At 40.2% G+C, this 16,532-nt stretch overlaps 1 protein-coding gene across 1 annotated transcript; it reads right to left on the bottom strand.

Annotated features, from left to right (window-relative positions):
* Positions 1-3,282: 3,282 nt before the first annotated feature.
* On the bottom strand, positions 3,283-4,230 carry LOC105072725 (olfactory receptor 2A7-like). The gene has a single exon (XM_010959750.1). The coding sequence runs from the start codon at positions 4,228-4,230 to the stop codon at positions 3,283-3,285; it is 948 nt and encodes a 315-aa protein (XP_010958052.1).
* Positions 4,231-16,532: the final 12,302 nt, after the last annotated feature.

The following is a 16,532-nucleotide window of genomic DNA, read 5'->3' as shown; positions in this document are numbered from 1 at the left end:
AGGGAATATTAAGGTGAGGAAGAGACAGACCTGCGACAGAGGAACTGAACCTGTATCTACAAACTGTGCCAGTTAGAGCATCTGAGGTCAATTGACATTGTCTTAGAAAGGGGAAAAATTCCATTTTATGACCATCTTTTTCCATTCTTTTGTATTTTCATATCTCTTGATTTCATTTCCCTTGTTTCTAACAAAGTTCATTTTTTTGAAAACTGTAGTCTCTCTTGCTGATCTCAAGGAAAAGGGACAGAATGAGGGGAATTAGAGGGTGGAGGGTAGATAGAATGTTCCCTCTAGATGCAAAATTTAGGGAGTCCAGAGAGAGGTTAAAAATTCTATGAGGAGTTTTATGCTGTGTTCCCTATTGCTTGGAGTGACCTTCCCTGAAACTCTTGATTATTTTTCATTGAATCTTCACAAACGTGAATTGTTTTTTCTCAGGCTGCACCAGTCTGCAGGGTCAGGTGACTGGGCGTCAGCCATATTTACTGACTGCTTGCTGCTACAGGAACTTCAGCACCCAACAAAGCAATCCCTATGAGGTTCTAGGGACATGTCCCATAAGCTACCATCCAGCCCCTTTGGGTTCTGCTTTCCCAGCCCCTGCTGATGTGCACTGCCTATGAAACTCCTTGCAGAAAATCAGCTGGGCTGGCCAAAAAATATAACATGAGTGTCTGTGCCCTCCGTGAGAGACCAGAGTCCAAGTCAAGGGTGCAGGTTTACAGTGTCTCTAAAGGTATTACTCCACCCTACCATCCAGGAGCCACAGTATTGCATAAATAATGAAGAAAAATTAAAGGCAAATAACAACACAGAGTATATAATTGCAACATACTTACAGATATGTGAATAATGTCGTTGACACAGAAAGGGCACTTACAAATTGGTAAGAAAAATACAAACACAAGTGAGAGTAATCAGTCTAGGCCCTGATTATATGACAGCCAGGACTTTCCCAAAGCCCAAGCTGTGGCCAGAGCATTGCAAAAAAAAAAGTTTATTTCCATGCAGTCAGCTATGTTCACATTCCAGGTTTTAACAGCTCAGTTTGAACACGTGGTCAAACAAAGTCAAATGAAAGCAGAAAAACCAGCAAAGCAAATTTCAGCTCAATCCAAGATGTACTCACGCTCAGCGGCAGGCTGCCCAATGAGGTAGTAGTGGAAGCAGTCTTTCCCTCTGAGCCTGGTCAGAAAGTCTGCAGAGATGAGGTCTGCAGAGCCCAGAAGACCAACCTGGATGACCTCTGACACTGTATCCAGCTCTGAGGTTCATGATTACTAGAGATTTGCAGAGCAGGAGTGCCAGGCATGTTACCCCTTCCTACATTACTTCCCTCTTACAGGGAGTCCTGATGAAATGTTCCGCCCTCACATGTTCCCAGGGTGGTACTAATCAGAATTGGTTACAGCTATAGATTCCTCGACGTCTCTAATGGGATACATATGGATCTCCTGGCTGCTAGCAGCTGATGGGAATGGTGATCACAGAAATGCTGGGCTTTGCTTCTGATGACACAAAGGATACTGTGCCACATTTCAGAGCCACTAATACTAAGTAGTATTTCATGCCAAGTCTCCAGTCACCTGCAGGGGCCAGACCCCTGCTACCTCCTTTATCTCACAGTCTAAGAAGCTTGGCAAGATCAGAGGCATTACCATTATGGTTAAATCCAGCTGGTTCAAGGTCTCCACCAGGCAGGAGAAGTGGCTGCCACAAGGCCACGCCAGGCAGGCTAGCCCTGCACCAGCTTGCTATTTGTAGCAGTCAGAGTTCACTCAAGAAATTTAGCCACTACACAAGGTATGGATAAAGAGTTTATTTCAGAAATTAGACCTCACACAACTGTGGCAAGAACTGGGGAAGTAAAGATCTGGAAGGGGTATTGGAGGATCAGAGTAAAATCACTATCCATTCATCCCAAACCAATGGTAAAGGTAAGCAAGTCAGAGCTTACAGGAAAATCTGATAAGCCCCAGGTCCAGTCACTTAACAGACCACAACAGAGGAACTCCTAAAGAGAGATCTCTGGAAACCTGTTGCCTCTGAGAGTCCCAGCCAAGCATTCAGCTGTGGGACTGTGGTCCCAGGGCCGGCTTTTGGTTAAATAAGCTTGCCAAGGAAACCAAGGACAAACTAGGACCCACAGAGCACTCAGCGTCTAGCCATCACTATATCTGATCATGAAGACTTTTCGTCAAACCAAGTAGGAACCACTACTTCTGCAGACAAATCCCAAAGCACACAGAGAAGGGGATTCTGGGAAACAGTTCCCACCCTAAGCAATTAGGGATTATTTTAGGAATAATGGATTTATTTTAGGAATTAGACCTTACACAATTGTGGGAAGAACTGTGAACCAAATTGAAAATGCCACAATCCAGCCATCATTATAGCAAAACATCTTTATTCTGTATTTTTCATTATGGTTTCCTATGTAACAATAGATAACTAGTACAGAGAAATTGCAAAGATCTCAAGAAAACTTTGGGGGATGATGGTTATAATTATCTTGATTATGGTGATGGTTTCATGGGTATATTCATATTTCAGAACTCATCAAGTTGGAGACTTTAAACATCTACAGTTCATTGTGTGTCCGTGTACTTCAGTCAAGTGAAAATGCATTATGAAAGCATCTGGATGGGAGGAGATTTTCACCCAATTGCTAGGAGATTCTAGTCCCCCCTACAAATATCACTTCACTAAAATACAGCTCAGTTATTTAGTGACATGAGGGCTTCTGCATCCTAAATTGATTCTCTTTTAATAGTACTAAGTGAAAAAGGACCTGTATTAAATCCCTGAACTCTATTTTATATGATCTTCATTGTTTTCTCTTAAATTGTTCGTCTTCAGAACTTGTTAAATCCCTGATTCAGCTATAGCCAGGTCACTGATCTGGGAATCTAGAGGTCATCTTGTACCCACCAATTTGAACGTATTTTCTTGTCCAGTGCTCAAGCACTCAATCTCATGTTCATTTAGTAACAAAAAAGATGAATATCCATGCCAGTTCTTGGCTAGGTCTTGTAAACTGGTGATATAGAAATGAATCAGATATGGGACTTGCATTCATGGACTTGCATTCATGTCTGGTATCTTTGTGCTTCAGGGACACCCACTGTCATAGCCCTTCATGTATTCTGATACATAATCTCACTGAATCTAACCTATTAATACATCATGTGTACCCGTTGGATGTTGGAAATAATTTGGATGGAGAAGTCATGTAGGCTGTGTCCTGGGTTTGTTGCTGGTGTTCATGCTTCTGTGACTTCATTCTGGTGCATTGCCCCAGCCTGTCACTTTGAGGAAAGCCCTCTTCACATCTCTGTTCCGAAGACTATAGATAATGGGGTTGAGGAAGGCAGAGATGACATTGTAGAATAAAGCTAGTTTCTTGTCCTCTTCTGGGGAGGCCTCAGAGCCAGGTCTCATGTACATAACCATACATGGAATAGAGAACATAGTGACAACAGTGATGTGGGAGGCACAGGTGGAAAAGGCCTTGAGTTGCCCTTGGGATGAGCGGATTCTCAAGATGGCAGCAAATATTTTGATGTAGACAATGATGATAAGGGAGAGTGGGACCAACAGAAGGATGAAGCCCAAGATGAAGTCCACCTGGTCATTGAGAGTTGTGTCTGCACAGGCTAACTTCAAGACTGCAGGTACTTCACAGAAGAAGTGATTTATCTCATTGGGTCCACAATAGGGAAGAATCATAGCAGAGACAGTGTATATTAGGGCACAACTAATACCCCAGAATCCACAGAAGGCCACCATTGACCCACACATCAAAGGGCTCATGATGACTTTATACCTCAGGGGATGGCAAATAGCCACATACCTGTCATAAGCCATGATTGCGAAAAGCCAAGACTCAGTGATTCCTAGCATCAGGAAGATGTACATCTGGGCCACACATCCAATGTAGGAAATGGTCTTTTTCTTGCAAACCAGATGCACCAGCATCTGGGGCACTGTGGTAGTGACATAGCCCGTATCCAGAATAGATAGGACACTAAGAAAAAAATACATCGGTGTGTGGAGGTGGGAGTCCATGCATATCAAGGTGATAATGAGCCCATTGCCCAGAAGGGTGGTGAGGTAGAGGAAAAGGAAGACGTTGAATAGAATAACATTTATCTTTGTATTACGAGAGAATCCTAAAAGAATGAACTCAGTAAGGGAGCTGTGGTTTCCCAAGAGGAAGTCCTGCATCCTTCTCCTGGTGTAGACAAATAACAGAACCATGACTCATAAGGTGAAATTTCCAGATTCAAATCCTGCTGCTGCTACTCATTTATTAAGAGGGCCAATTATCAGTGGCAACGTGAGTGCATATTTGGACACCTGCAAAGCTGAGAACCAGAGTTTTTAAAGATTTTCCACTTGATATGAAACAGCATATTAATATTGTTTTATTTAATCTCAGTTTATCCTGAGATCCCAAATAACAAATTCCACATTTCAAAATGTAGAATATGTAAAAGGAGCATCTAAAACTGTTTCTTGTACTTCATGAGCATGTGTAGCTTGTGCAGCTGATATAAGATTTCAAAGTCGTCAAAGAAAGAATTGGATATTTGAGGATATAGCATTTGTTGTGAGTTTCATACCAAATGGGGATGTCTGCCCCTCCTTTGAAGCTTCCCCTGAAATGGGCTTCCTGAAGTGGAAACACTTGAATAACCTAATGAATACTCTCTAGAACTTCAGAGACACAGTTATTAGATATCTGACTCAAGCCTGTAGTATCAGGAAAAGAACTATAATTTGGAAATAAATTTTACTCCATGGAGAGTCGAAGTCATGTTTCCATGAGCCACAGGTAGATGATAAAGGGGGGGCGGGGTGGGTATTAAAAGAAGAAAAGAAAAGAAGAAAGAAGAAAAGAAGGAAGGAAGAGAGAATGGGCAGGGGAGAGAGGGAAGATGGAAGGAAGGCTAGGATTTATACTCAATGAATATATCCTTTAGAAATGAAAACTGTTTGCTCTCAAACAAAAACGGATAACTGATTACCAAAAGGCTCAGAGTAAAAGAAATATTAAAGAACTTCTTTAGGCAGAAGGAAAATGATTCCTAATGGTAGCATGGAAGTGAAAGAAAAATGAATACCAGAAATAATAACTGTGTTGATTATTACAGCAACAAAAATAACAATCATGAGGGACTTTAGATCTATACAAGGAAGTAGAATCTATGACCAAAATAGCCCAGTGAAGAGGGGAAGAAAATGGACTTAAACTGTTACAATATTTTTGTATTGTTTGGGAAACAGTAGAGTACTAATTTAAGTGAGACTATAATAAGTCAAAGATGTATATTTTAGTCTCTAGGTCAGATGTTAGCACACTTTTTCTATAAGAGGCCAGGTAATAAATATTTTAAGCTTTGCAAACAATATACAGTCACTGCAGCATATTTTTGTTTTTTTAACCATTTTAAGATGTAAGGCTTATCAACTGCTGCTCTAGAACAACAATCAAAAGAATAATACAAAACAGTAAAATTCAAAATGTAATACAGAATATAAAAGGAATAATTTAAAGTTCTCAGTTAACTCCAAAGAAGGCAGGAAAAGTAGATGCTGCCATTCACTGAGATAAGAAACATGGGAGAAGGATGTTTGGGGAAGGAGAAGAGGAGGAAACATGATGGATCTAGATTTGGACTCAGGGAGCTTGTGGGACTCCTGGTATCTATTAGTCTGACGGGTTAAAAGCTAAAAAGAACACTCTAGAGGTAAGAATCTGAGTGTCATCAGCACTTCTGGAAAAACTGAAGCCATCAGAAGGGATGAGACCACTCAGAGGGAGTATGTACAGGGAGAGCTGAAAACAGAACCCTGAAGAGCTCCAATATGGATTCAAGCAGAATCCAGAGAAGATGGAATTGAGGGACCAAAGAGGGATAATGTGACACAGAAACCCAAAAATAGACAAGGTCTGCAAAGAGAGGGTGGTCTTTGTGGTCAAATGTACATAGATATCAAGTAAGACAAGAATCCAAAAAGTTGTCTATTGCTTTTAGAAACAAAGAAGGTTTGGGAGAATAGCTTCAACAGATGTCTACATGAAGTAGGTTTTTTTAAAAAGCCAAGTGGAGGCTGGATTTCTAAGACATCTGAACCAAGCTGGAAACAGATATATGTCAGGAGCTAGATGGTGATGGAAATAAAATATTTTATGCCATAAGAATTTTGGCTTCTTCATATGGTGAAGGAAATTACCAGTCAATAGAGAAGGATAAAATTATAGGAATGTGACAAACTAAATCATGAATCAAAGCACTGATGAGTCAGGGAAATGTGGGATCCAGCCTATGAAAGGAGGGATCAGGCTCAAATCGGAGGAGGGACCCCTTCCACTGGGGCTGATGGGAAGGAGGTAAGAATTGATGTGAATGCAGAATATTTGAAATGTGAACATGTAGCAGAAATTCTGTTTCAATTCTACTGGCTAACTCCAAGGTCTTTTTTTTTCTTTTTAACATACTTTATACCCAGGGTGATGAAAATTAACTAATATGATGAGTAACAGAATCAAGAGAAAACTATGTCACCCAACAAGAAAAACAGTCCAAAACCAGGCTGTCTTGTGTCTTAAACTCATCTTCAGATTTATATCTCTTGGCCAGACCTTTCCCCTGAGCTCCATTTATCCAATTGACTGACTACCTGAACTCTGCCTTGTATGTTTAATAAGCAGATCAAACATGTTATGTCCAAAACTGGACTTCTAACTTCCACTACATGATGTAGCTCTTGGATCTCATCTCCCATTACTGTCTCCTTTGCTTACTCCACAAAACCACATTGCAATTTTTCCTGTTCCATCAACTGCCATCTTGGCTTTCACCTAAGTTCCTTTGCCACAATATCCAGTACTTACGCTCTCTTTACCAGAGGGTGCTGAGGTCTGTTAACCGAAGTATCTAAAGAGTTGTGTTGAGGAAGATGAACGAGAATTGCTCTGCACAGCCCCAAGTTTGGAATTAAGTGTAAACTTACCAGGGTAGCAAGCTTCAAGTTGACTATAGAGAACATGTTCTGACTCTCCAAGCTGTCCATAGACAGAAGAATGTCTTGAGAGGCAATGAGTTTCCTGTTTCTGTTGAGAGGTTTAGGCTGAATCTAGCTGACTACACGTCTGGAAGGCACTGAGGTCAACATGGACTAAGGGAGAGGTGGGGCAGGAAAACTGCTGTGGTCCATTCCACTTGGAAGAGTTAAGAACGTCCCCATTTTCTCTGTTCTCTTTATTATCTGACTTCTCTTGTTCTTGATGCCTAATGCCTGGAGCATTGCAGTAACTCGCACTTGTGATTCCCATCCCCCAGTCGTATAGCATTTGCTGGATGCAATCTTAATAAAAGAGCTTTTTCACTGTGACCTCTGTCTCCTCAAGTATTCATAACATGGTGCAGAATGTATGTGGGAAAGAGCAAGGTGGGCTTAGAGGAGAAAAAGTAGAGGAAATGGGAACAGGGGATAGATAAGCAGGCTCCAAAACACACTCAGCCCTGCAGTTCCTGGTGAGTGTGACAGGGAACATCACTGGACCGCTGGTATCTTGATGGAAGGCATCTGTCTTGCTCCACGATCCTCAATAAGAAGAGATCCTTAGAGAAACTCCCAGCTTCAAGGTGGTCCCCCAAATCTCTGCCTTCCCTAGATCTACCTGTAGTTCCCATCCCTCTCCCCCAAACCCTAATGCTGTTCTATCAACCCTCCTCACCTCCTATCTGCCATCCCCTTGTCTTGCCCACTTCCGAGGGTCCTCCCGATTAGGACAGGGACACAACAAAGCCCAGCTGCTTCAGGCTCCCCAGCAACAGTTCCTCCTCCTTATCCTTGTCTTTATTGGCTTGGAGGCCAGATGCCTTGAGGGAGTTATACACACTAAAATAAAGACAGAGAATGAAAGAAGGGCAGTTGGACAGAGAGAAGCAAACAAAAAAGCAAGTCCGAGAGACAGGGAAGAAGAGATGGACAGAGCAAGAGGCATGGACATGAAAGATTTGCTGACAGCAGAGAAAACCAGGGCAAGCAGAAGATGGGATGCCCCAAACTTTGGGCCACCTGTCCCACCTCTGCCATTCTTTACCTGCTGTTGGGCTTGTGTGAGGGATAGGTCAGGAGTCTGAGGATCCCTCCTTTGAAACTACTCCTGGGAACCTTAATTCCTAGGAGGACAAGCCCAGTGTCTTCCTAATGAGCTCCCTGTGCCTTTGAATTCCCCAAGGTCTAAACATCAACTCCAAACTCCACATCTAGTACTCAAGGCTGCGTACAGCCAGCCCCGACCCTCCCAGCCTCAGCCCCTAGGCTCCCTAACAGCCCTCCTTGCTCTGGTCAGGCCAGCCTTCTGCCTGTCCAGACCTCCTGTGCTTCGTGTTTTCTCTAGGTTCGCACCAGACTGCACAGATTGGATCCCTGGTTTCACACAGTTACCAGCTGTGTGACTTTGGGCAAGTTTTAAAAACCTCTCCAAGGAGTAAAATTTATTTCCAAATTATAGTTTTTTGCCTGATACTACAGGCTTGAGTCAGATATCTAATAAATGTGTCTGTAAAGTTCTAGAGAGTATTCATACAAACAGTCCATAGTTGCATGTACAGGGACTCAACATTACTCATCATCAGGAAAGAGAATCAACACCGCAATGAGGTATCTTCTCACACCTGTTAGAATGATTATCATCAAAAAGACAAGTGATAACAGGTGTTGAAAAGGATGCGGCCAAAAGGGATCCCTGGTGCACTGCTGGTGGGAATGTAAACTGGTACAGCCACTGTGGAAAACAGTATGGAGGTTTCTCCAAAAATTTAAAAATAGAACTGCCATATGATCCAGCAATCTCATTTGTGGGTATATATCCAAGAGAAATAAACAGAATATCAAAAAAAAGTCTGCATTCCCATATTCATTGTAACATTATTCACAATAACCAAGATATAGAAACAACTTAAATGTCCATCAACACTTGAATGGATAAAGAAGATGATATATATTTCATATATATATAATATTATATATATATATATATATATATATATATATATATATATATATATATATATATATATATATATTTCAGCCATGAGAAAGAAGGAAACCCTACCATAGATGGACCTTTAGGGCATTATGTTAAGTGAAATAAGACAAATACTGCATAGTATCACACATAGGCTTCATTTTTCAAAAACCAAACTCATAGAAATGAGAGCAGACAAGTTGTTGCCAGGGCCTAGGGGAAATAGGGAAAGGCTGGTAAGAGGGTACTACAAACTTTCAGCTATAAGATAAATGAAGTCTGAGGATCTAACATAAAACATGATGACTATGGTTGATGGCACAGTACTGTATAATTGAAATTTGTTAAAAGAGTAGAACTTAAATGTCGTCACACACACAAAAGATAAACATATGAGGCACTGGATGTGTTAATTAACTAGATGGGAAGAATCCCTTCATAATGTATACGTATATCCAATTGCTGTGATACACACTTTAAATATCTTACAATTTTATGTCAATTAAAGCTGAAAAAAATTTAACATATATACCTTTCGACCTAGCAGTAAAAATAGTACATCATTTATATCATTATTATATTATGATATCAGTATGTCCCTCCACCTTAAAAAAAGAACAAAATTATATTTCTATATGTTTATATATGTGCAACATTAAAGCATATTTTAAAAAATCTGGAAGCAGACTTAACCTCTGATGTGGGGACTACTATTGAAGAAAAGATCAGAAGGGACTTTTACTTATCTGTACTGTGAGAATGTTTATAATGAGTGTATTCATGTTTACTTCTATAATTAGAGACAAATTAAAAGAAATTACAAATAATAGCAATAAAAACACTTCAGTGGTTTCTGATGTAACCAGGCTACCGCTGTCACCTTTAAGGCTCCTAATAGCTTTGATCTTCAATAATGGACTTGCAAGTCAAAGCGAGCTCAAGGTGGAGAAAACTTCTCAGGCAGCAGATGCTGCTGAATTCAGGGGCCTGCCTTAGGTGTGTGATGTGGCTTCCCAAGCAAAATCAAAGGCCCCAGACTTTGAGCTACTGAGAATTCCCCACAAGCTCTGCATTAGCTTGACACTTCCCAGGAGGACACAAGAACTATCCATTACCCAGAGAGCTACACTCTTCTCATCTTAATTAAACTAGCAGTAATATCCTGAACACTCTTCCTCTTTCCCCTTCCTGCTATGAGTCTCTAAGTTTATTCCCAAGTTACTGGGAGCCACTCCTGGGTGCTTCTGCCCCAGGAGTGCTCCTTCCTGGCGGTGGCCCAATTAAGCCACTGCTGAGTTGCTCTGAAGTGAGATGTCCTGGGGGGCTTGTTAAGTTCTGCACTTAAGGATATGGGAAGAACATTAAGAATTTCAGCTTATTAAACAGCTGGGCCAACAGCAGCAGCTAAGTGGGAGAAGCAGATGTGATTCAGTGTCCTCAGAGGCATCTGAAGAAACTTGTTTTAACTTTCACCTAACTTTATCCCAAGTGTGTACCCTAGCTACTAAGCACATTCCCAAGGCACCTTAACTTTCACCACCACCATCATCCTGTTATTTTCATTATATCTTACATCATCACCATAATCTCATCATCCCATTAGTATTCTCAGCATCACCCTCATCCATCATCCCCAAAATATCATCCTTTCCTTATTGCTTTATCTTTCTCGATATTATTACCCAACTCACCATCTCACGGTCTTCATCATCTATATTATCATCATCCTCATTATCACTCAAATGCCACCATTCAGTTTCACCATTCCATTGCCATCACTCCCATGACCATCACTACGATATACATCTGCAGATCATGAGAAGTCATAGAAAAAGTCCTTATTTGAAAACAGACCAAAAATAACTTTTTAAGCAGCTGTTCTGTGATTTCTATCACTTACAAGAAGACAAAGCAGGCCATGATGAGAAGGTAATAGACTGTGATGGGAAGAATGCATTTAGTACGTTAAATAAAATTTGACACAGAAGTCAAAACATAACCTGAACTGAAGACAGAAAATGGGACAACTGACCTTGCATAACATTTTAAATATTCCCAGAATGCAGGGAGGAAAAGGGAAAATTATGATGATTATAGAATTAAAGATGAATTGTTTCAGTGAGGAAGAAATTTTTCTCTATCCTCCTAGGTTCTTCTGGTTGGTCTAAGAATTAAATTGACATGAAATGGATTAACAGGAGGAAATCACACGAAAGTTTAATAACATGTATATATGGAAGAGACCCATAAAAACTGAGTAAATCACCAAAATTGCTGAAACCCTCACCTTAAATACCATCTTCAGCTAAGGACAAAAGAGGTTGTTGGTTCTAGTGGTCCAGGCTTTCAAAGGGGAGGAAAGCAATTTATAGGAAGATGAAAAAGCAATGTTTGGTAAATAAATATTCAGCTGGGCCCTGCAGAGATGATGGGACAGAGTGGACTCTGATCTCTGAGTTTCCCCTACCACACCTAGCCCGTGTTCATTGCTGATATCTCTGGTGATAGCTCTATTCCTGAACTAGGCCCTAAATTCTTCAGGTAGTTATGGGGAAGGTCAAAATTTCTTCCTGAGTCTTTTAGGCCTTGATTGTTTTCAGTTGGAAATGATCTGTGTACCAAAAAGACATTTTGGGGAGGCACATTTTGTTCCCCTTCAATTGCATAGATCCATCTTGTAAGAATTAAAGAATTTCTAAAGGAGACAACAGTAAATGGATCAGAGGCATTATCCAAAGGTATGATATAAGAAAGCTTCCTGAATCTCAAAAGAAATGCTCTGAAGATCAAAATGTTCCCCTATATTCCAGGGAAAAATTAATGAAAGAAATCTATACCTGGTAATCTGTTCTCTACACTGCAGCTAGAATGATCCATTCAAAATACAAGTTTTAGAATGTCATCTCCAGCTTCAAATACTTTAATAATTTTCCAGTGCTCTTAAGATAAAGAACAAAGTTCTAAGGTGGCCCTCAAGACCCATGGTTTGGTCCTTGCACATCTCCACATATTTCTCCCCCGCTTTCTGCCTAGTTACAACATACTACTGAAAAACCAATGGGTCAATGATGAAATCAAAGTTGAAATTAAAAAATACCTTGAGACAAATGAAAATGAAAACACAACCACACAAAATTTATGAGATGCAGCAAAGGCAGTGCTAAGAGGGAAGTTTATAGCCATACAGGCCTTCCTCAAAAAAGAAGAACAATCTCAAATAAACAATCTAACCCACCAGCTAAAATGATTAGAAAAAGAAGAGCAAGAAAACCCAAAAGTCAGCAGAAGGAAGGATATAATAAAGATCAGGGAGGAAATAAATAAAATAGAGATTAAAAAAATAGAAAAAAATCAATCAAACCAAAATCTGGTTTTTTGAAAGAGTAAATAAAATCAACAAACCTCTGGGCAAACTCACAAAGAAGAAAAAGGAGAGAGCACAAATAAGCAAAATAAGAAAGGAAAACAGAGAAATTACAACAAATAACATAGAAATACAGAATATCATACGAGAATATTATGGACTTCTTTCTATTCCTTGCACGTGCCATATTCCTTCCAACTTTAGAAACTTGGTATATGTGGTTCCCTCCTCCCATCAATTTCCTATAGTTAACTCTTACTTTAGGATCTCATACATCACTTCCACAAGGAAAACTTCCCAGACCTAACTAGACTAAATATACCTATTGTATGCCCTTGTAGCACCATGCACCTTTCCACTTTAGTACTTCTGACAATTAGGGTGTACGTTATATGTATACTTTTATTACTTTCTGCCTCTCCCTCAGAGTATAATATCACCAAGGGCAGAAACCAAGGACTCTGCTGGTGTAGACAATCTTGTATGCCTTTGGACTTCTTTTGCTAAAACTTTAATGGGAACACTATGGGCCATTAGAGATAAATATCAATCATTGTGTTAAGAAAATATAATTTTATTCATAGGTTGCTAGATATTTAATCAGAAATGATTAATTTGTCTCAAAAATAATTTGGGCCTCAAGAAAAAAATTTTTATATATATATGTTGCATTTCTATCCACTAACAAAGAACTACCAGAAAGAGAAATTAAGAAAACAATCCCATTTACAATTGCATCAAAAAGAATAAAATATCTAGGAATAAACCTACCTAAGCAGGTAAAGGGCTGTGCTTGAAAAACTGTAAGACACTGATAAAAGAAATTGAAGATGACACAAACAAATAGAAAGATACATCATATTCATAGATTGGAAGAATTAATATTGTTGAAATAACCATACTAACCAAGGCAAATTCAATGCAATCTCTATCAAAATACCAATAATACTTTTCGCAGAACTAGAATAAATAATTTTAATTTTAAAATTTGTATGGAAACACAAAAGACCCCAAATAGCCAAAACAATCTTGAGAACAAAAAACAGAGCTGGAGAAATTGTGCTCTCTGACTCCAAAGCTACAGTAATCAAAACAGGATAGTACTAGCACAAAAACAGACACATAGATCAATGGAACAGAATAGAGAGCTCAGAAATAAACCCACACAGTTATGGTCAATTAATCTATGACAAAGGACGCAAGAATAGACAATGGAGAAAAGACCGTCTCTTCACTAAGTGGTGCTAGGAAAATTCAAGAGCTACATGGAAAAGAATGAATTAAAATATTTTCTAACACCATATACAAAAATAAACTCAAAGTGGTTTAAGATCTAAATGTAACACCAGAAACCATTAACCTCCTAGAAGAAAACATAAGCAGAACACTCTTTGACATAAATAGTAACAATATTCTTTTTAAGATCATCTTTTAAGTCAAAAGAAACAGTAGCAAAAATAAATAAATGGGACCTAATTAAATTTAAAAGTATTTGCACTGCAAATGAAACCCTGGGCAAAACAAAAAGATAACCTACTGAATAGGAAATATATTTGCAAATTATATGACCAATAAGGGGTTAATATCCAAAATATATAAACAGATCATACAGCTCAATATCATAAAAACAAACAACCTGATTTTAAAATGTGCAGAAGGCATGAATAGACATTTTTACAAAGAAGACATACAGATGACCAATAGACAAATGAAAAGAAGCTCAATATCATTAATCATCAGAGAAATGCAAATCAAAATGAGATATCATCTCACATCTGCCAGAATGGTTCTCATCAAAAAGACCACAAATAATGAATGTTAGTGAGGATGTGGAGAAAAGGGAACTCTTGTACCCTGTTGGCGGGAGTGTAAATTGGTGCAGCCAGTGTGGAAAACAATGGTGGTTCCTCAGAAAACTAAAAATAGAACTACCATATGGTCCAGCAATTCCACTCCTGAGTATATATCCAAAGAGAACAAAGACATGAATTTGAAAAGATATATGCACCCCATGTTCATAGCAGCATTATTTACAAAAGCCAAAATGTGGAAGCAACCAAGGGTTCACCAACAGATGAGAGTGATTTGAGACAAGTACAAAGTTTTCATAGAAAAAGACAGTACCCGGAAGATCTAAAGATGACAGTACCAGGGAAATGTCGGTGGGTAACACCAGATTCTAAGGAGCGAGAGATTTCCTAATAGGAATAGAGGAATTATGGTTTAGAAGGAGACAGAAGGAACAAGGAGAACACACCCCATCCCACCTAAAGTACTTCAGAGTTTGAGAGAATGAACAGTCTCTATTTGAGAGACATATGAGGGAAACAATGTCCTCAAGGGAAATCTGAGTTACAGGTAAAGCCAGGAGACGCAAAGAACAGTCAACATAGAAACAGTCTAAGGAAATAGGGAAGTTTTCTAGTCAGGTCGCTGGACTTCCAGAGAGTACGACAAAGCATTTTGTGAAACGTGGGAAGCAAAGTATTGGGTCAAAGGAGAATAATCATAATATGATGGTAGGAAGAATACAGTAAATAATAGGGGACTAAAGGGGCTCATTATTTGGACGGTGATCAAAGAAACCTGGAATGATAAAAAGAGAATTGTTACACCAGACAAAGGAAAAAGGGAGTTGCAGTAGCCTCCTAAATCATCTGACATGGAGTTAAGCATCTCAGGTAGTGAACAGGAAAGTCCAAATCCAGTCATTAGGCACTCAGCTGTGGGCAGCCATCCTATCAGCTTTGGCCCTGTGTTTCTGCTTCCAGATAATGGTCAGGCAAAATACCAAGGGACCACAGGGACCAAGAGGAAAGCTATATTGTAAAGTTCTGCTCTGAAGCACTGCTACAAGATCCTGCCAAGAACATGGGAGGGGGCCATGCTGACTGTCAGTGCCCTGTGTCATTCTGTGCTCCCTCCTGCACACCCCCTACTCCCTGACTTCTGGCCCAGGTTCTAGTCTCACTGGCCTCGTCACCCACTGCTTGCCTAGAGATTTCCCTAGCTGACTGTCAATCACTGTATTGGTAAAATGGACATATCTCCTTTCTAATAACCTCATCTTCATGGAGTAATAATATGAACGATGTGAAAGGGCTTTGGAAAATGTAATAAGTTAAATACATGGGGGCACCGACTTCTCCCCACTTTGGCCATTCCTGCTTCAGATCCTTTTTTCTAGGTCCCAACCACCAACTCTGCCTACTGAGGGGCAAAACTGCATGCCATTCCAAGGAATAGGGATTGCTATTATAGTTCCATGTCTTTGCCATTTCTCATGACCATTCGTTAACCTAGAAACTGGGACCGTTGCTCTGGTTGGTGGGGCCTTCTCATTGGCTCCAAAGGGAGGAGCACATACACGTCATACAGGGCATTCCAACACGGGGTGATGCGAGTGGTAGTGTGTGAATAACCGCTGGAGCAGCTGGGTGCTTCTGCTCATTTCTCCTTTTCACAAGATGAGTAACTAGAGAAATGCTGTTTGAAAAAATGACAAGAAAGCTACCTCCAATTTCCCCCTTGCAATCCCAGCCTCCACCTCCTCTTTCTACTTCTTCTTGCTCTCATTATCCAACACACCTTCCTCCCCTATCCCCTCAGTCTTTTAGCCCTCGGCCTACTCCCTAGCTCCATCCGCCTCTTTCAGACTTCAGCCCTACACAATTCCCTTCTCTGTCTAGTGTCATCCCTTCCTGCCACCCTACCTTAATGACTTCCATGTCCAGTTCTTCCCCTGTCCCTTTCAGACAGTCTACTTGCTGCCCTAATCATCTGGCTCCCCTTTCCTGTTACTCCTTTATCTGTGCCCCTGTTCCTCCTCCTAGCCCTTCTTTCTAGTCTCTTGAACTCTGGTCTTCGCCAATACTCCAGCCACTCCCAACAAGACCTGGTGATTCACAACTCATCCTGGAGAGACAGTTTACCTACTACTGGGACAGAGCTGGTGCCATTCAGAATTGCCAGGATTGTGGGTTCCCAGAAGCCTTACCAGGGGGAACTGGAGAATTCAAGATGATGGCCAAACAACATTCAGCTTCAAGGTAAGCTCGGATCCTTACAGGATTCCTTTTCCACAGTGGTGTTTTCAGCCATGACCAGGTCCAGGTCATC

Source organism: Camelus bactrianus, chromosome 13 (genome assembly GCF_048773025.1).
Source record: "Camelus bactrianus isolate YW-2024 breed Bactrian camel chromosome 13, ASM4877302v1, whole genome shotgun sequence".
In the NCBI taxonomy this organism is placed as follows: domain Eukaryota; kingdom Metazoa; phylum Chordata; class Mammalia; order Artiodactyla; family Camelidae; genus Camelus; species Camelus bactrianus.
Note: the sequence above shows the minus strand (reverse complement) of the source record. Positions and strands in the feature narration are given on the sequence as shown.

What these genes read in the sequence shown, in the direction of transcription:
- LOC105072725 (XM_010959750.1), bottom strand. Translation starts at nt 4,230, where the DNA reads ATGCAGGACTTCCTCTTGGGAAACCACAGCTCCCTTACTGAGTTCATT.